Source organism: Marmota flaviventris, chromosome 13, assembly GCF_047511675.1.
Source record: "Marmota flaviventris isolate mMarFla1 chromosome 13, mMarFla1.hap1, whole genome shotgun sequence".
NCBI lineage: Eukaryota > Metazoa > Chordata > Mammalia > Rodentia > Sciuridae > Marmota > Marmota flaviventris.
In genome coordinates, this window is record NC_092510.1 from 60,885,528 (window position 1) to 60,906,626 (window position 21,099).

Here is a 21,099-nt window from a genome sequence, read left to right on the forward strand (position 1 = left end):
TCACTTCTAATTTGTTGGATACTGCTGTAATGGCATGTGAAAATTAGGTGGGAAAGATAGACTAAATATAAACAGATGGGCTTTAATAGATCCCCAAACTAATTAAAATTGAAGTAGGAGTTGAAATATAAAAATGGCCTGATTCCTGGGCACATGCCTGTAATCCCAGTAACTCAGGAGGCTGAAGCAGGAAGATTGCAGGTTCACGGCTAGACTGAGCAAATTAGTGAGACCCTGTATCAAAAAGGACTTGGGATGCAACTTGGTAGTGAAACAACTCTGGGTTGAATCCCTATTACTACCCCCAATCAAAAAAGAAAAGAAAGAAAATTGGAGGCTCAAGATTTGGGGATAGAGTTCAGTGGAAGTGTGAGTGCTTCACATACACAAGGCTCTGCATTCTATCCCCAGCACCAAACAGCAGGAGTGGGGAATGGAAAGATGGAGGGAAGGGAAGGAAAGAAAGTGGCTTGGCTAACTAAAATATGTGAAACTGTTACAAGGGGTGTAATAATAGCTCATTATGGATTAATGGGATATAGCCCTGAGAACAGCTGAAATCTTAGGTTACATTACAGCTGAAATCCTAGGTTGCATTAACTTTGCAACCTATCTAAGATTATGGGAAGTGATAGTCTTCTTGGAATCATAAGTTTCTTGGCATAATACTTATAAAAGGGTAAAGAACTGGAATTCATTTGGAGTAGTACTAAGAATGGTAATGAGGAATGAAAACATAGCACATGAAGTACTGGGAGATTTAGCTTGCCCCAGGTGCAGGAAAGGAACCACCTGAATATGCAGAAGTCTTTTTGGGTTTTTTTGCTCCATCTCCCTGATTCTGTTTCCTTTGCCCTTTCAGCTCCAAAATTTGAAGGCTTGCTGAGTTGAGGGCCTTGAGGTCAGTGGAGTTTTTAGTACATCTCTTTTTGTTTATAATCAGGAGGGAAGATTGGGGAAGTTTACCCATTCCTGAAAATCATAATCAGATCTTCTCTAGATCAGAACTACTTCTCAAAGTATGAAAATCAAGATAGCTCCAACCTTTACCCTGAGACAAGAGAATTAAATTTCAAAACTTCCTCACAGTGAGAACAGATGGCACTCAATCTCTTGGTAATGTGAAGAGACCATATCTCCACTGGCTGGCTAAAGCAGGGAGTATCCAAGAGCAATGGTGTTCTTTCTGCTATAGCCCAAGACTATGGTAACAGTCCATACCCATTTCTTCATTACTGTCTGAGGGAGAGGAAGAGCCTGAATTTGAAGTATATGTTTTTGTGTACAAGTTTTATTACGGTATATTTTTTGGAGGAAAATATATTATTTCTTTTATTTCTAAATTGCCCGATAATGTAAAAACCCCTGACTACTTTTCACCCGTCTGATTATCATAATGCTTAATACATAACTCAGTTACAGCACTTATGTTTCCTTATACCTTTTGTTATTGCAAACTAATAGATCATAAGCCTTTTGAGGATAAGCCAAAAATTACCTTGTTCCTTATCTTATCCCTAGTATGTATAATAGTACATGGTAGATACTCAGTAAATATATGGAATAAATAAATGAATGTAGAACTATAATCACAGCAGATACTCAGAATTAGAGGATATTTCCAAAATTACCCCATTGTATCATTGTGTCTCTTCCCATCTTTTTTGGTTTCCTCATTGTTGATCCTACCACTTCAAATATTTCTGTTTGCATGATTACACTGCCAATGTGATACTCTGATTTACTTCTTTCTATCTGTGATCTTTTACTTTCCTGTAATGTTGAATCCAAGGATAGATTTGGTAATCACACTTATCTTGCCTTAGGATTGCCCACACCTCTACATTGCCTTTTATTGGCAGGTAAGATATCAGTTCTCCACTTGGAAATCACAGAATAGACCAGTTCTAATGCTCCTACCACTCTCCTTCCTAGCCGTGATATCAGAGGAAATTTCTTTGAAGCTTGGGATTCTGCTGAGATATGTGGAGCTCTGTCCCATCTAATCTGGCTGGCCAGCTTGCAGCTGGAGACATGTACCAGATATACTTTCCAATTCAATATGTTGACAGCTAGGAGGAATATTTGAGGAGAATGAGGGGAAGAGTCTCCACGTTTCTGACTTGGATAATAAGTAGATTGTGAGGACATTCAAATATAATATGGAGCTCACTTCAGCAGCACATAAGTAAAAAACAAATGTAATAAGGAATTAAAATGGGTGCAGATTTTGAGGGGGAAAACTAATAAGTTTAATTATAAGTTTGAGATGTTGAAAGGATTTCAAAATCAGGGAAAACATTAGATTTGAGGGTTTTTAAACCACAAGAATGAGTGAGATTGTTACTAACTAATTAGTACTTAACTCAGATTTTAAATGAAGAAGGAAGAGGAACCCATGAAGACAGAAAGTGATCTGGGAGTAAGAAAAGACAGAAAATTCCCCCCCCCCCCATAAAAAGCAAAAACAAAGCATAAAGGGAAACAAAGAAATAAGAAAATTGAAATAATCCGTCTGTAATGGCAAATCTTGCAGGGTAAGATAAAAACTGAAAACTGCCCTTTGGATTTGATAATTTAGGACTCAGAACTGTATTGAGAGCAGTTTCATTTGGAAAAAGAGGGAAAACCTCCTGCCTTGAGGATCAAAAGCAGGATAATAAATAAAAAAGGAATGTGTAGGGAATTCTCATAAGTTTAGAAGAAGAAATAAAAGGTGGTAATTAAATTTGCATAAAGCTAAGAATCCAGGCCTTCTTCCTAATCCTTTAATGCCTGATCAGTCTCTCAAGAGTGGAACTTCTCAGACAGCTAAAACAAGGTACTATGGACTTTATTTATAACCTAGGCCATGGCAGATTCAGAGCTACTAGATGTTCTAGTACTTCACGTATATTTTAATGACATTTATATGTATCACTCTCTGATCAAGAGTAGTGTTGTCCCAGATCATGTATCCTAAAATCTTTAGCTTTTTTTCTTTGTTTTCCATTAAAAAAATTTAGTAAGGTAAGTGAATGGTTGACATTTTTATGGGATTAATTTTTAGCCCTGTCTTATAATATTTTTTAAAAACTTAGGTATATGAAAAATTTGTTACTAATAACAAGTTACCTCTCACTTCTCCCTCACAACGAATCATACTGCATTATTATAGTTATTGTTAGTATACTGTTGTTAATTTTCACTATGTAGTCATTCAGTAAAGTTATTAATGTATTCAGAGCCTTACCTGTGTTGACAAAGTATTTCCCATTGGTACTGATTGTAGCCTAGCTAGGAACTCATGACCACATGTATTCACTTTATCTTTCACTTTTAGCCTTTTACTACCAGTAATATTTTGGGACCCTGAAGCTTTTCTCAGCATCAAGGCTATCCTCAGTGAATTTGAGAAAAGCAATTTCAGACCATAGGGCAAAAAAGTAGTTTGCTGACCTCGTAACTCACCACAAAGCACATGGAGATCCACGCTTCCCCAGTAATTACAGAGTTCTACACCCAGTTTATTACTCTGTTTCCTAACTTTACTATCTAGCCAGATCTTGAAAAAAACTCAATACCATGTAGTAGGATATATAGAACACACACTGACTATTGGAACTTTAGTCTTTGGACTTTCCACTGTGATTACCCACTTTCTTGGAATTCTTATTTATTTATTGTTTTTATTTAGTTTTTTTACTGGTGCATTGTAATTGTGCATAATGTTGGAATTTGTGGTTACACATTCATACATGCACACACTATAACAATATAATGTGACCAGTGTCCCTCCCTAGCACTTCCCCTCTCCTTCACCCCTGCTCTTTTTCCTTTACTGATCTCCCTTTGATTTTCATGAGATCCCTGCCCCCCACACACACCTACTTTTCTTTTCCTTTTTTCTCTCTAGCTTCCATATGTCAGAGAAAATATATGAACCTTGACTCCAAGTTTGGCTTATTTTGTTTAACATAATTGACTCAAGTTCCATCCATTTTTCCTACAATTTCATTTTTCTGTATAGCTAATAAAACTCCGTTGTGTATATATACCACATTTTCTTTATGCATTCAATCATTGATAAACACCTAGGCTGGTTCTATAGTTTGGCTATTGTGAATTGTGCAGCTATAATATATCACTATAGTGTGTTGACTAATTAGGATAAATACCAAGGAGGTGGTATAGCTGGGTCATATGATGGTTTCATGCCTAGTCTTTTGAGGAACTTCCATACTGCTTTCTATAGTGGTTATAATACAATCACAAGAAAAGTGTAAAAGTTGAACTCTATTCTTAAAGTCCTTCTAGAGGCCACTTCTAATCTGGATCTCCCTTAGAAATATTCAGCTTGTTATTCTTTTCATACCTGCTGGGTATCATCTTACTAAGCTTACTAGTTTCCACAGAAAGCTGAGAATTAACTGACTGGGATCAAGAAACTACAAATTGAAACAATCACACATTATTCTTTTTTCTCTACCTGGGAGCTGGGAGCTGCAGCCATCTCACTATTCAAAATAGCCCTGTGTGCCTCCAAAGCTCAGCATTACTGTAAAATCCTATTATAAAGTAATCATGATCCCTAATGTTCTCTTTGTTAGGCTGACATGTTATATTTCATTTATCTCACTGGGCCTTGTATTTTGTCCCTTTAGACATGTCTTTCATGTTCATTAAACTCGACATTCCCCTTTCCAGTTAATACCACCATCTTCTCAGTTGCCTAAGCCAGAAACCTGTGTATTATACTTGACTCCTCCCTCTCTAATCCTCAGCAAAACCCATTCACTTTGGCTCTTGAATGTCTCAAATGAAAATCCAATTTCCATGCTTATTAGATCTACCCTACTCCAGGCATATTTCATCATTCATCCAAACTTAGTCCCTCTTAAAGTTCTTCAATAATTGTCTTTAGGAGAAAGTCCAGTCTTTAATATGTATTTTATAAGGTGTTTTGTAATCTGCTTCATCTCTGTGCTACCTTTCTAAAACTTCACATTCTCTTAGCCCTACCACTTTCAGTTTCTCATGTTTTCATATCCATCCTCACTTCCACACTTTGGTATTGGTAATTCTTTGACATTCCATTTTCTACATCTTGACAAAGTAACTCCTATTCTTTTTTTTTTTTTTTTTTTTTTTTTTTGGTACCAAGGATTGAACCCAGGGGTGCTTAACCACTGAACCACATCCCTAACCCTTTTTAAATTTTTTATTTTAAGAAAAGTTCTCTCTAAGTTGATTAGGGTTTCTGTAAGTTGCTAAAGCTGACTTTAAATTTGGAATCCTCCTGCTTCAGCCTCCTTAGCTACTCGTATTCATTCTTTATATGCAGCAAAAATTTACTCCTTTAGAGAATTTTTCCCAGTCCCCGAACCAGATTAGTTGTCCTTGCTGTCTACTCCTATTTTTCATATGAAAGCACTTAGTACATTTTAACTTTAATTATTTGTTAAATCCCTAGGCTATAAGTTCTCTGAGAGATGTTACCCTGATAGCTTGTTTGCTGTTGTGAACTATTTAAAGACAGAATGTATCTCCTTCAGAACTTAGGCTTCCTGTCATCAGTAGTGTTCATATGTTGGCTGATTAGCCCCACCCTGGGAATAGAAAGCCTATAAGTCCTTTCCAGTCAGGAGACTGTTTTTCCAAATAGTCAAGTCACAAATATATATATAGCTCCTTTAAAATACTCTGTAAGTTAATGTAAAAGAATTTCAACCAATTAAAAATATCAAATATTCAGTGAATAATTGCATATAGAAAACCTAAAAGATATTTCTAATTTAGAATATTATAACTGAAAGTTTTAAAATAAATGTTATATTTTGTATTTCTTATAGGTGAAATGAATCAGAAATACAAGGAGCTAAAAAAAAGGGAGGAAAATATGGACAGTAAGTGATGATCTTATAACTATAAAATATATTTCAAATTGCTTTTCATTTATACCAAATCAGAGATCCCATTTTAAGAAGACATAATGGCTAATAAATGCAAAATATGAAGAATTATAGCACTTTTTTAATTTCTAGGAATTTTAAAAGGAATATATATATATTCCTACATACATGTAGGCATGAGGTTTTTTGTTTTGTTTTAATGGGGATAGCTTCTAAAACTAGTATTTACATTTGTAATTTGTATAGAGGGAGCTATAGACCACTTATTGTTTGAATGTTGAATGTCTTTTTTTTTTTTTTTAGAGAGAGAGAATTTTTTAATATTTATTTTTCAGTTTTCGGTGGACACAACATCTTTATTTTATTTTTATGTGGTGCTGAGGATCGAACCCAGCGCCCCAGGTATGCCAGGCAAGCGCGTTACCGCTTTGAGCCACATCCCCAGCCCTTGAATGTCTTCTTATACATGGCTATGTTCACCTTCATATCTTTCACTTTTTTACAGCTTTTTATGATGTCTCAATTATTAGCCCTCACCTCTGCTCTTTTTCCTTGTTTCTGTTACCAACTATAACTTTAGTGGTCTTTGGTTAGAGTTTTTCCTTCACTTTTTTTTTTTAATCTCAGCTTTATAAATAGATCTTAAATTAAACTTTGTATATTTATAAAATATGTAATTATCTACTACCAGTTTCCTTTTTAATTATCATTTTGCTAATATCTGAAGTTGTTTAGGTCTGATGTCAATTGTTAACCTTCATAGATAACTTTCTACAAAATGGCAATTATCAATTCTGATTTCACAATAACTCAATTTGTTTACAGTCTCAGCAAGTACCAAAAATTATTTCAAAATTAATTCCTTGTTTTCTTTATTTTTTTAAGTGCTTTTTAGTAGAGAAGTAGGTATAAGATCAAGGAATGATGTGTCACAGCTCCGTATGTTGGAAATAGTATGGCATCTGACATTTAGATGTATCTTAATAAATATTCACCTACTAAATGTTTAATGAATGAATTAAAAGAATTCCTATCTTCCAGAATTTTAAAAATTGCAAGGCACTTCATCCAGATTTCTTCCTAAGGGTTTATTATAGTTTGTTTTCTTAACAAAATAACCTCTGATAGACATTATTATGTGTAAAAATCTCATATGATTATTTAATATATGACTGATATAGAAGCAGGCTATTGGTAGCTAAGATCTGTAGTTAAATGTTGAAGATGGGGCATAAATAATAGTTTTTTTTTTTTTTTTAATGTTGATTATGGTCTCTGACAACCATATTCATTTAAAAAAAGTTCTGTTAAAGACTGTTTTGATTAAAAAATATATTAAATGTTTAAGTAGAAAAAAAGTATAATAGAAAGATAGACCATATTGATGTTTATCTCGTATTAATAGTAAAATTTGTAACTAATTTTTTTTTTACTTTTTAAAAGTTCCGTAGGAACACTTGAAGAGTATAAATAAGAGCAAAATTATGTGCTAGTTCTGTATTAGAAAGATGAAGGGATGATTTCCTAGACTATTTATTTAATCTGAATGAATTATTAAATTTATTTTGAGATTAATCTAACCTAAGTTAAATATACATTTTCAGATAAAATAGATATTTAGTAATATTAATTTCATAAAGCCAATGGCCAATTATAGGTGTTAATAATTATAGATGTATCAAGGAGAACCTATGTAAAAACAGATGTTTTCTGATTTTTATTTTATTTTTACTGTTTGTTTCTTTTGAGCCTATATTTTTAACTTCCTAGTTTACCCATATCAAGTTCATAACGACAGGCTTTAAAATTTTGAAAGTTTGTAGAAATGTTCTTATTGAGAAATTATCCTTTAGTTAATAAAAAATTAAGCAGTGGTAGTTTAAAATTTATATTTGTTTTGAATTTCTAAAATGTATTTTAATTTTAAAGACCTAAAAATCAGGGTTTATATAGTGTTAACTATATACAGCAGTATTCTCTCTTATCATATTTTTCATCTGTCAGCTTTTATAGAGACTTTTGAGGAAACTAAGAATCAGGAACTGGAAAGGAAGGCACAGATAGAAGCCAACATTGTTGCACTTCTGGAGCATTGTAGTCGAGTAAGTACCATGTGTGTGTTTTTGTGTCCCCATTATTTTCACTGTGATTAACTTTCCAAATACAAAAATGGAAGGCTCATATTATGTCTGCTCACTTAAACTATTTCCTTTATATTCCTTTGCTTGCTATTTTATTTATTTAATTTATTAATTTTTCTTTTTAGCAAAGTCTTAGTTAATTAGGCAATAGGAGAAAAGAATGAAATACGTATAATATCGGTATTCAGCAATAAGTGAGGGACTTATTAAAGTAATTATTAAGATTTTTTTTTCTTCCCTGTTTTATTTGAAGTAGTAGAAAAACTTTTACTCAGAAAATTTCAAAACCTAAACATTATGTGGAAATGTTAATATACTTTACATTGTAATTTTCATTATAAATAGAGTTTTTTCTTCTAGATATACCCAATGAGTAAATTGAATTATCAAAATAGTTTATTGAACATCTGATATGTGTGATACTATTATAGGAAAGTCCCTGATCCCTTTTCAATATTTTTAGTTTTAAGACTACAACCACTTCGTAAAATAGGGTAGTTTATTTTTTTCTACCGTGAAATAAAGTAAATTTAAAAATTGAGTTTATTGCCTATTTATTTTGAGAGATTTTGAATTTCTATGCAATATCAAAATTATATGATGTATTTAAAAAAATAATACTAATGAAAGCATCCCATTCTTCCACAGTATTTCTCAGTGGTTTTTATTGAAGAGTTAAGTCAGTGGAATTTTTTCTATTTTTATTTATAAATATAGAATATAAATCGTATGAAACAGATATCATCTATCACCAATCAAGAGTTAAAGATGATGCAAGATGACCTTAATTTTAAATCTACTGAAATGCAGAAATCACAAAGTACAGCTAGGAATTTGACTTCAGGTAAGAAACTGGCCTAGACTTTATATTCTTTCTTTAATTGTTTTTGTAACAAATTGGAACTTTTTTTATTGATGTTATTCTCTCTGGTTGTTTTTGAAAATCTCATTGAGGAAGGGTATAAAATATATCAATGTTATATATAAAATATATCAATGTTATTCTCTTTGACTTCTTTGGAAATTGTTGAGGAAATATATTATTTAGAATTTGTATTACTTCAATCACTTGTGGTCTCATAATTTTATATGACTACTTTTTATCAACTTACTAGTATTACATTAGTATATTCTCATTCATATAACAACATTTATTGAACATAGACCATCCTATACTTAACGATAGTTTGACTTATAATTTTCTTTTGAATTTACTGTGGTACTAAAGCAAAACATATTCGGTAAAAACTCTTTTGAAGTTTGGATTTTGATATTTTTCTTGGCTAATGATAATATAGTGTGATATTCTCTTACAGTGCTGGACAGCAGCAGTGAGCCACAGGTTCTAGTTAGCAATGCAATCATTAGGGTCAACAACCAGTATTTTACATTGTACTGTGTTACTAAGTATAAGGTTCAGTAGGTTAGGTATCTTAAGTACATTTTTAACTTCTCTTCAAAATGGGTTTATTTGGAAGTAATCTCATTGTTAGTCGAGAAACATCTGTACTTCCTCCTTGTCTATGCTGTGTCCTGGGAAATATCAAAGTTAAAGCTGGATGCTAAAGTGGTAAGAACACATTTTTATCAGTAATGAAGTAATAATGCAGTAAAGAAAGGATCCAATGTGAATTAAATTTAACTTCAATTTCTACAGAGATGACTGGGAATTTTAGGGAAAAAAACAGATGCAGGGCCTGTCTGCTTGTTCCCCCATCCCTGAAGGTTCATTAGAATAGGGAATTGAAAAAACAACAGACTTTGGTCAGCATAACTGTTGATTAAGCCAATTGTCAATTAACCTATGTAGGCTTCTATAGAGACTCTGACCTTCCTAATGATTACACTTCAAAGGAATGGCTTTCAGGTCCTTGAGAAAGACACTTCTGAGTTGTAATGATGTGTATACAACTCAAAGGGACTGAGGACGGTTTCCCATTTGTAAGCCTTTTTTAGTAAATGTTCTAAGACAGGTGCTCAGGGGACTATTGTCAGATATCAGAACAAACAGTAAATTCTTTGGGCAATGTTGGGTTTTCTCAGGCGCGCACTTTAAGGGGTCATCCTAGTAATGCAGCCATAAGATGTTAGAACTATGTTAGTGTTTGTGTAAATCTTTTAATCTGGGGGGAAGAAAGAATTAGTGATTGTGTTGCAAGTCTGGAGTTTTTATAGGCCAAGAATAAGGTCTATTTGAGAAGGGCTCAAAAAAGCCTGAATAGAGTTTGGTAGTGAGAGAATATTTGAGTATACAGAGGTTAAAAAACAAAAAAAACCCAGCCTGTTTTCTCAAGGAACTTTGAATTGGTAGAATGTGGTAGAATGACAAACAGAGATGATAATACAATGAAATAGTGCTATCATAGAAGCAAAGCAAGCATAAGGAACAACAGAACAACATAGGGCACATATTTAGCTAAATCTTAGATAATTAGGGCAATTGTCCTAGAAGGGATGATGGTTAATTTAAATAGATTCAGCCAGGCTCAGTAGCATGCAACTATAGCAGCGCTGTCCAAGAAAAATATAATGCCAACTACATAATTAAAATTTTCTTGTAGCCGTGTTTTAAAAAGTAAAATGAGACAGGTGAATTATACTAGTATATTTACCTTGGTGTATCCATGGCATCATCATTTCACCTATATAGAATCTGTATTAATATTACTATTAGTGAGAAATTTTATACTCAAATGTTTTAATTCAGTCTAGACACATTTCAAGTGTACAAAAGTCATAAGTGACTAATGGCTGTCTTTGGGATGGGGCAAGTAGAGATTAGAAACATACAAAGGTTAGCTTAAAGAGGCTGGGATAAAATCATGTTAAAAATGTTTGAAATCTTTTGGATTGATAGATTCTAACTACAGTGTTTCTTATATTGGTATATGGTGAATTTGAGTTAGCTATGTTTTTGTCTACTTAGACTTACTCTGGCAATTAATGAGATTATAGGAAATAAAAATTTAATTATTTTTTGTCAATTCAGTTTAAAGATTCTTGAAATGGAATGAACCCCACAGTACTTTATCTGGATTCCCAAAATCTAAAAAGATCTCGACAGCAAAATCAAACCTGACCTGAATTGACATGAGACTATGTGTTGTCTTTAATTATCCCACTTTATATGACTCTTTATTTTAGAAATATTAACTCAGTGACTGGGTGCTGCATCAGACCCTGCTATGGAAGTTATATTATAATTAGTATGTGCATATATTACTTTTCTAAAATCCAAAGAATTCTGTATTCTGAAAACAACTGCCCAGGAGTTTTAGAAAAGGGATTATGGACCTATAAATGCATACAGAATGATCATAGTATACCTTTGAATTAAGACTTATAAGTAAATAGTTGCTGTTTTCTGTATAGTTAAGTGTATTTTATGCCAAGATTTTTTTGCCATAATTTTTTTTTGTATCTGAATTACATGCCAAGCAACCGCAGGAAGTACATACTAACCTTGTTTCATATCCACTATTGGTTTGACTCTAAGTATGTTTTTCATCATGGTAAAAACACATAACAAAAATTTAACATCTTAACCATTTTAAGTGTACAGCATGGTAGTGTTAACTGTATGAATATTATATACAATAGAACTCTAGAACTTTTTCATCTTGAAAACTTCATACCCATGGAACAACTCTCCCCTATCCCCTGCCATCACAATTCTACCTCTGTTTCTGTGTTTGAGTACTTTAAATACCTCATATCAGTGAAATATTTTTACTTCTTTTGGATATATGTGCCTATTTTAAAATTTTTACTTCCTTTTTGCCTATAAATTAAGGAATTTTATATTTTGTTTCATCTAGAAAACCTCTGTTTTGTGTTTTTTACCATAGTGCTTAAGTTTTTTCATTTCTCTAAGGTCAATATTATTTCAACATATTTTTTTTCCTAAGCTGACTTTGTATAACAGCTGTTGAGAAACACACATTTCATAAAAGCAAGTAATCAATGACAGGAAATCATAAAAGCAAGTAATCAATAACAGGAAATAAATTCAATGATAAGGACTTTGTATTCCTTGAATACTTTTATACTTAAAACAAAAAAAGCAATAATTATTTTTTTCTTCCGAGATGTATAGTTGAAAAAGATTGAGAACTGGCTTCAATAGAATAAAAATCCAGTTTATTACTATTTTAAAGATTTTGCTGGAAGTTTTTCTTATTAGCAGTTAAATTCTCTTACCCCCAAATTAATGTCATTTTTGAGTTATTTTTGTGCTAATTTGAACCAAATATATAATTATTCTTTCTTTCCTTCCTCTTATGTCATCCTCCACCTCAAGAAATTCCTTGTATGTAAAAATCACCAAAGGACATAATATTTTTGTTCACCTTTCAGATATAGTGCATTTTGTATCCCCCTTTTGTGAATTGCCTCCCTTTCTATCCTTGAGGTTATAGTTGGGATTCGCCTGATTTTCTTAGTGTACATCATGATTTTTAATGGAGTAGTATTGTTCCCAAAGTGGGTAACATTGCTTCTTGGGGACAAGTGAAAAAAACAGATAAACGACACATCTAGGATATAAAATCTTAAGGAGAGTAATGTACAGGGGGCTTGAAAATGCTCCTTAAGGGGCTGATAATGAAAGAAAAAGAAGTCAGGAAGGTCGGGAAACACTGGTGTACCACTTGAGTAAAGAGGCAAGGAGTCTGTCAGCCGTGGTTTTTATTTATATTTTTGGAAAGGAAACTCCAGGGAGTAAACAAATGTGCTGAGGGCACAATATTTCAGAAACATTTCCCCAGGTCAAAGTGGTTCCTTCTGAGATTTTGCTACTATGTACACACTGCTTGGTAAACTTTGCAACTTCATAGCATATCAGAAGGAACTAGACTGCATCCTTTTCCTGTCTCTTCCCTTGGAGAAGCTTTTAGCTTTTCATGGGGACCTGTTGTTAAAGGAAGATAAACTTTACCCTATACCAACCAACCATTTTCTCCTTTTCTCTAGAGAAATCAGTTTGTATAATTCTTAAATAATTTCACTAGTATATATTCAAATTACATTTTCAGGTATATAACTGTTGACTTCAGTCAAAATACCTAGAAAATAAGCACATTTCTTATTTAGAGCATTTACCCATTAAATCTTAAGTTTTCAATTATACAGATATCTTAACAAAATTGACATAGGTACATTAAAATAGAGTTGCAATCATAATCTGGAAATTATATATTGTTTTATGAACTAATATAATTTTATAATTGTATTATAAGTTTATGCTATGTAATATATTATACAATTATATGCTATATTTAAATTTTTATAGGTGTTCAACATCTGAGACAAGGGTACAAAATAGTTAAAACACTGTACATCTTAGTGATTTGTTCAGTACTTTGAGTCTCATTGTAACATTTCCAACCTTAGTAGAGATAAGAATCCAATAGAACTCTTTGCCACAACATTAAGACCTGTTATATTTATATTTGTTTGTATGTATACATATATGTATATTTTAATAATGTGTGTCAATATGTTTGAATTTTAAAACTCTTAAGAGGGAATAAAGGAAACATTCAAGAAAATACTGCTTTAATTATACCAACTTTAAAAGATTTGATTATATAACACCCCCTTTTTTTATTACTTGCTTTTATGAAATGTGTGTTTCAGTGACTTTGAAGCACTATTTTTTACTATGAATATTCATTTAATAAGACTATTAGATGCTATTTAATATTCAACATATTAAATTCTGTTATTTGTTTAGGGGTCCATGCTTTCTTGCCTCTAGACTTTATACCCATTGATTGTTTTCTCTGGAACATTTTAACCTTTGTTTGGTTGATTACTAATCCCTCATAAATGTGCTTATTTTCTAGGTATTTTGACTGAAGTCAACATTTTAACCTTTGTTTGGCTGATTACTAATCCCTACTGCTTCAGTTAAAAGGCCTGTCTCAAGAGAGTGGTCTTGACCCTGCCACATGTGCTTATGGCACCCTGTATTATTACTCTTTTCATAGTCATTTAGCTTATTGTAAATATTTATCTAATTGCCTGGTTCTACCTCTAGAAAATAGCTCTTTGAATTTAAACTGATCTCTAGAGTATCCTTATTATTTGGCATTTAATAGATGCTCAGTACTTCTGAATAAAAGAATGACATGTACATGTATGGGTATAGTTCGCATTTTTCATGGCTTTCATATTTGTGAATTTTCCTGTTCACTTAAATTAATTTGAAACTCCAAATCAACACTTGGCAGCATTTTTACAGCTCTTCATGGACATATACAAAGTGATGAAAAATTTGAACAGCCCAATATTCACTTTCCCTATAGAGGTTGAAAAAGGCAACTAACTGTATGACTTCTTATTCTCAGGTCTTGTGCTGTAAACAAGTTTCATTTTTGGCTAGGTATTTAGTGCCAGCAAAAAAATTCTTTTCACATTTTTGTGCTTCTCTGTGGTGATCAAGCTATTAAAAACGCCTCTAAGCAAAGTACTGATATGCTATCTGGTGTTCCTAAGGGCATGAAAGCTGTTATGTGCCTTATGGACAAAATGTATATTACATAAGCTTCATTCACATGTAGCTGTTGTCCATGAGTTCATTGTTAAGAAATCACCAACTTGTGTAGAATAACGTGTTTAAACAGAAACACACATAAAATAAGATTGTGTATTTGTCAACTGACAAAAGTGTTGTGACCACAGACTGGCAGGAACCCAACCCTGTATTTCTCCGAGGAGCAATCTGTTTGCTAACTCATTGGTCATAGTGAATTTATAGAAATTATAGCAAACAGTGAAAAATTAAAAAAAAAATTATATATGTATAGTTATAAAATTGTTTTCAAATATATATCATTTTATAACTTGATTTTTTAAATATAACTGTGGATATATCATAACCCTATTAAAAATAAGAGATGTTTATCTCATAATATTTATATTACTTAACACACACAAAACTCATGTATGTTTTTATGTTTATATGAGCATGGAGGCAGATGTGGCTAATATATAGCAGGCTAAATTGGTTGCCAAAGCTTCATTTCTCCCCTCTCCCTTAAGTTATATGGTCTCAAGAGTCACAGTGAGCATGTTTTTGTTTTGCAGATACTCTCATAAAACATGATTTTTAATTATTGTGTTGTATTTTCTTATATGAAAGGAATAAAATTTTGATGAATTATGACATTAAATTTTTATGTTTCAGGGGCTGGAGTTGTGACTCAGTGGTACAACACTTGCCTGGCATGTGTGAGGCCCTGGGTTCGATCCTCAGCACCACATATAAATAAAGAAAATAAAAGATCCACTTACAACTAAAAAATATTTTTTAAAAATCAAGATGAGATTTAAAAAAATTTTTATGTTTCAGACAGTCAACGTCTACAGTTGGATCTACAGAAAATGGAGCTTCTGGAAAGTAAGATGACTGAGGAACAACAGTCTCTAAAAAGCAAAATTAAGCAAATGACAGCTGATCTGGAGACATATAATGATTTGCCAGCTTTAAAATCATCAGGTGAAGAAAAGAAAAAGGTAAATGGTAACCAAGTCTTACAAAATTATAATTCAAATTTTTTCTTGATTGGTTAATGTATATGTAGTTTATAGAACTTTTTCAGTTGATTTTTTGACATATAAGCTAGTATTTGACATATCGCTCTTTGAATTTAAACTGATCTCTAGTGTATCCTGAGAACAGGTTGAGAACATTTACATATGTAGTAGGAATTTAGAGTGACTTAAAAGTTTTAAACAAAAGAAAAAAGTTCAAAAACAGTACAAGCTACTAGTTAATACAGAGCATTTCAACAGATGTGAACTTTGTTAAATTCAGGTTTGATGTAACATTCTTACTTTAAATTTGTCAGTGTCTTTCCATTGCCATTTTCATTAATTTAAAGTAAATTTTGTAGGGTAGGGACAGATATGGAAATATTAACTGAGTTATTTTAACAGAATCAATATCAATATAGCTTATTTTAACTCAAACATGTTTTAGAGTAATTTTAGCCTTGGTAGAATTTTACCATAATATAATAACTGAAGTTATTTGAGTCAAATGAGATTTATATTGGCTTACTGGATATTCGCTATAGCCTCTTACTTCTGTTTGAATCTATAGAAATTACATCAGGAGAGAACAGTGTTATCAACCCGCAGAAATGCCTTTAAGAAAATAATGGAAAAGCTAAACAAAGAATATGAAACATTAAAAACACAATTGCAAGAAAATGAGACACATGCTCAGGTAAAACAAAATTTTAAAATGATTTTGAAATTCACTTCTCCTTTTAGGCTATCTGTCCTATTCTTTTGGTTCACATCTCTAATTATTTATATAGGATGCACAGACATAATTGTAGCCCATTTTCTTGTCACTCGTCTTCTTGGTAATTACCTAAAGAGTAATTACCAAGAAGTCTTCTAGACTGTGAGCAGTCTTCTAGACTGTCTCATTCACTTTATCCTCAACACTGTACAACTAGCTTTCACACAGGTGTGATATTCAGTAAGTATTTTTTGAATGACTGAATGAAGCATTGTGTATCATATACAAAACTAGTAATTATGGACAGAAAAGGATTAGTTGTTTTCATATCGAGTCTGTATTAGCAATTTGCACTAACATACTGAATACATTAAAAATTTCCTCCTTTATACATTAATATGATCATGGTGGAGAAAATGTCACTTTACTTTCCTACTATCCAGATACAACCCTTATTAACATTTTGATGTATAATCCTTGAGACTTTTTTCCCTTAGCATTCATGCATTCATATCAATTATATTGTTTTTAAAAAGTAAAATCTTTATGTGCATATGGTCTTTAAACATTTTCTTACTTAAAAATGTACAGACTGTTTTCATTTTTATGACATTTTTATAATAAGCAATTCTATTGTATAGGTATACTATTTAAAAAAAACAATGTACCTTATATTCTTGAAAGAAGTAGTCTCATAAAAGTTTGCCACAACTACTAAAAGTTTAGAAATCACTAATTTGCATAATTCAGATTTACTTTTCAGTTATTCTATCTCTACTTCATATTCAAACCTAGATAAAGATTTGGAAGTGACAAAATTAGCTTGTTTCAAGTGGAAATATGTGCTAGAGAAGAAACATAAAGAAAATGTTTGTGAGGTCATTGTCTTATCTCAGATGGCTCTTAGAAAAAAAAATGCTGTATTTTTTATCCCTTCTTGGTCCTCTTGTTTCTTTGAATTGATGATTTAAGGTGGAAAACACTTGACAAATGCCATTTTTTAGAGTCAATCAGTGGCTACCTTGTTTATTTCCACATTAAGTGCTAATTACTATCCCCATATATTGATTATTCCAAAATTATAACAGATACTACAATATTAAATCCTTCTCTGTATTATTTGTTGTCATTTGTGACTCCCAGCTGATCAAATCAAATCCTGGTGTCCCATCTTTTATAACTATTTTCTTAAAAACTGTTTTTTTAACATCTATAAATAATTTTATATAAGAAGCTATTTAAATAAATTATAGTGAAAAAAAAAAAACCCAGATTTTAAAAAATGGACTTAAGCTTCATGATGTCCTTGGATATTTAAAGAAAAGACAATAATATAGATCTATAATAAAAAAGGAATTTGACCATCTGACCATTACTTTACTATCATTATTTGTGTAGCACTTAAGAGGTCCATTGGTATAAGAAGGCCACTTCTTTGTATGAAACAAAGAGAAAAAAGTCTGGTACTTGACTTTGCAAAAGGTTATTAGAGATTTACTGCCAAAAAGTGCTGACTGCTTCCTTAAGACTATCTTAACTTCAAGGTTCTATTTGGGAGCAATAGTTCTGATTTAATAGTATTAATTTATAGCAAATATAGTTCACATAATTAATTAGTTATAATTCATCTTAATATCTAGATTTATCTCTTTGGAGGAAGCAGTGGGATGGGTGCTACATCAAGACTGAAATTAGACCCTGAAAACAATCTTAACAGAGAGTAGAAACTCTTTTTTAAAGCTGCTTTAGTTACCATACTTTTAAAAATGTTCATTACTTCTTTGAAATATCCAGGCAGAATATTTTTTTATTGTTTCATTTTTCAGACAGTCCTTTTCTTAGGAAAAACTATGCATCTTAAAAAAGAAAGACCATAACCTAGAGTTACAAGGTTAATTAAATCAGAAAAACAATTTAATTCTATAACAGTGAAATTGTCTTCTGAGGAAGCAACCATCAATATAATATCCACATTAGCTTCCTGTTGATGCAGAAATTATTGTACCAGTGCCAACTTTTTGCAAACCCTCTTATAATCTTCACACTGCAGCTCTACTCTTATCACAGCTTGTGAAATTAGACAGGAAATTTAACCCTGGAAATAAGGAAGTTTTTCCTATATAGCTGAACCTTTGACAGTGTTAGAATATATATTACTCCAGTGGCATTAGACTTCCAGATTTCAAGGAGAGATTCTCACCATGTCCCTTTTTTCTAAGTTCTTTTAGGAAATGGAAAATCATAAATTGTCTCAGTTGGCATGTTCATTGGTATAATAAACATTTTAAATATTTCTAATTAAAATAAACATGCAGAGTAAACCTTTTATAGATGTCATTATTGTCTCAGTGTACTTACCACTATTTTAATCATTCCTAAATTTTTTTATTTACCATAACTTTATCTCAATAAAATTCAAAGAGTTGATAAGATTTAAAATTGAGTTTTTTTATCCTCTTTGAAGGGTTTATAATTGTTTTTAATATGAGCCCCAGTTAACATTTTTCTTTTGTGTTTTTAGCTTACGAATTTGGAGAGAAAGTGGCAACACCAGGAGCAAAATAATTTTGTGATGAAAGAATGTATCCTTTAAAATGGTGCAAATGAACTTGACTGTTTTTCTTTCTAGGAATGTTTTTAAAGGCTCAAATTTAGATCAACACACACTTACCAAATACCTAATATGTACCAAACACTGAGCTAACTATGTGGGGCATAAACAAATAATACTTAGTTTTCACTCTAAGATAGGGAGTGTCAGAGAGAGAGAGAGAGAGAGAGAGAGAGAGAGAGTGTGTGTGTGTGTGTGTGTATGTGTACTCTCCCAGAGTAATTAATAAATAGAAAGCAGACTTTGAGAATTGCCAGAAGAGGAGTATAAAATCATACTGTAGCATAGTGATTAAGTGTACAAGTCAGGAAATCTAGTTTTAATGTCACTCCACCTATTAGCATTTAAGTCATTAAGCTTATGGACTTTGGATAGTTTTCTTAACCTGTTTAAACCTCAATTTTATTACCTCTAAAATAGTATTTCTTTCTAAGAGAGTTATTAGGAGAATTATATATAACCATATGAATATAGTTGCATATATTAGGATTTTGTATATAATACTGTATCTTGGATATCAGGGCAGAAAATGGAATTTTAAGTGAGTTGTGAGATTATAAGTTTGACCTTTGATTTCATCCATGTTTCAGCCAGTTCAGCCTCATTTCTACCAAAATGATGCTTACATCCCATCTTTTTATGCATCTTTTTTTTAATATTTACTTTTTGTAGTTGTGGTTGGACACAATAACTTTATTTTATTTATTTATATGTGATGCTAAGGATCGAACCCACAGTCTTGCATGTGCGAGGCGAGTGCTCTACCACTGAACCATAACCCCAGCCCCCTCTTTTTATGCATCTTTATGCAGTCACAGGAGGCAGCTGCTGCTGAAAACATATTGTGGAGGTGACAAATATCTTCTCAGAAGTTGTTTCTTTTCCCTTCATTGACTCATTCAGGGACATCTTTACTTGGAGAACTAGATCCTGACCAAGTGGTGGCATATGTTCTCCTTTAGGGTGCTGCTGAACTTCACTTGAGAGCCAGAATGTACCCCAGTTTACCACTAAATAAGATGAGTTAGGGACTCTTTTCCCAGGAGTAGTGTAACTTAGTTTAAAAATAGAAAGACATTCACAACATGCTTAAAGCCTAGCTCTCTGGTTTTGTGTAACATAAAATAGGTGATTTGAAATGGGGAGAAATCTAGAAATTTGCCTGAAATTCTGTATTGTATTCTAGAGAGCATGGTTCTTTTGAATATTATTATTGTTCTAAGAGCAGAAATTCGGTTGAGATACATAACATTAAGAATATTGTGGATAAACATTTTTTAAACAAGTTTTGCTTATCTTAGGGTTCAATTGATGCTTAACCTGTTAAAACAACATACTGTATTTTGAAAGTATTTTAATTGTGCATATTTTCTATACTATTTATATTCAATAAATACTAGTATGGTTTAGTTCCTTTCTGAGACAACTGATGAATATTTTTATTAACAGTGTTCTCCTTAACTCATGTGGTTAGTCATAGCAACCAAGAGTCAAGAGAGTGATTATCAGCCCATTATTAAAAATGTGACCAAGCAGATTGCAGAGTACAATAAAACCATCATGGATGCTTTACATAACACTAACAGAAACTGAGTCTAAATCAACTGGCAGTCTCTAAAGAAGTATCTTCTTGCCCCTGAAGTTTGTACAAGCTGACTAAAAATAGTTTACTCTTGAAAATTTCTGTACATTTTCAATGTGGCTGCTTTAAGGAATAATGTTTTAAATAGTAAAATAGTTCAATAAAGAGTTTGCATACAAAAGTGTCATCTTTTTTTCTGTTATGTTTTTATTTGTTTTGTTTGGTGAACCAAGAGATAAAGAAATGAAAATTGACTATTTAGATTCATTTAGCTCACCTAATCCGCCTATGGCAACAAATGAGATACTTTTTTATGTCTCAACTCTAGGAAAGATACATGGAATATGATTTTGATTTAGCATTTAAATCATTAAGCTTATCAATTTTGCTTCTAGAAAAAGATATATAGAAAAGAGATTTTAGCATTGAACCTTCTTAAATAGGGTATATTTAATGTGTATTCTATCATACTAAAAGCCATATCATGTATATAACATATTCTTTATGTATCAGTTATCCTAAATTAAAGTTTAAAACTTTTACATCTTTACATTCTTAAAATATTTCTCACATATATATGCCAGGAAAAATGAAATTTAAAAGAAAAGCTGCACTTGCAG

At 31.9% G+C, this 21,099-nt stretch overlaps 1 protein-coding gene across 2 annotated transcripts in view; it reads left to right on the forward strand.

Annotated features, from left to right (window-relative positions):
- The window catches only part of Ift74 (intraflagellar transport 74), a 70,011-nt gene extending 49,349 nt beyond the window's left edge, over positions 1-20,662 (forward strand). Inside the window, exons 14-20 of one of the 2 annotated variants that reach the window (XM_027930989.2) lie at positions 5,832-5,885; positions 7,896-7,993; positions 8,750-8,876; positions 15,387-15,550; positions 16,140-16,265; positions 18,808-18,868; positions 20,372-20,662. In XM_027930989.2, the coding sequence (XP_027786790.2) occupies positions 5,832-5,885; positions 7,896-7,993; positions 8,750-8,876; positions 15,387-15,550; positions 16,140-16,265; positions 18,808-18,868; positions 20,372-20,490 (749 nt within the window). In that variant the 3' untranslated portion in view covers positions 20,491-20,662. The remainder of the gene's footprint in view (positions 1-5,831; positions 5,886-7,895; positions 7,994-8,749; positions 8,877-15,386; positions 15,551-16,139; positions 16,266-18,807; positions 18,869-20,371) is intronic. The other variant, XM_071600441.1, reaches the window with a different exon arrangement.
- Positions 20,663-21,099: the final 437 nt, after the last annotated feature.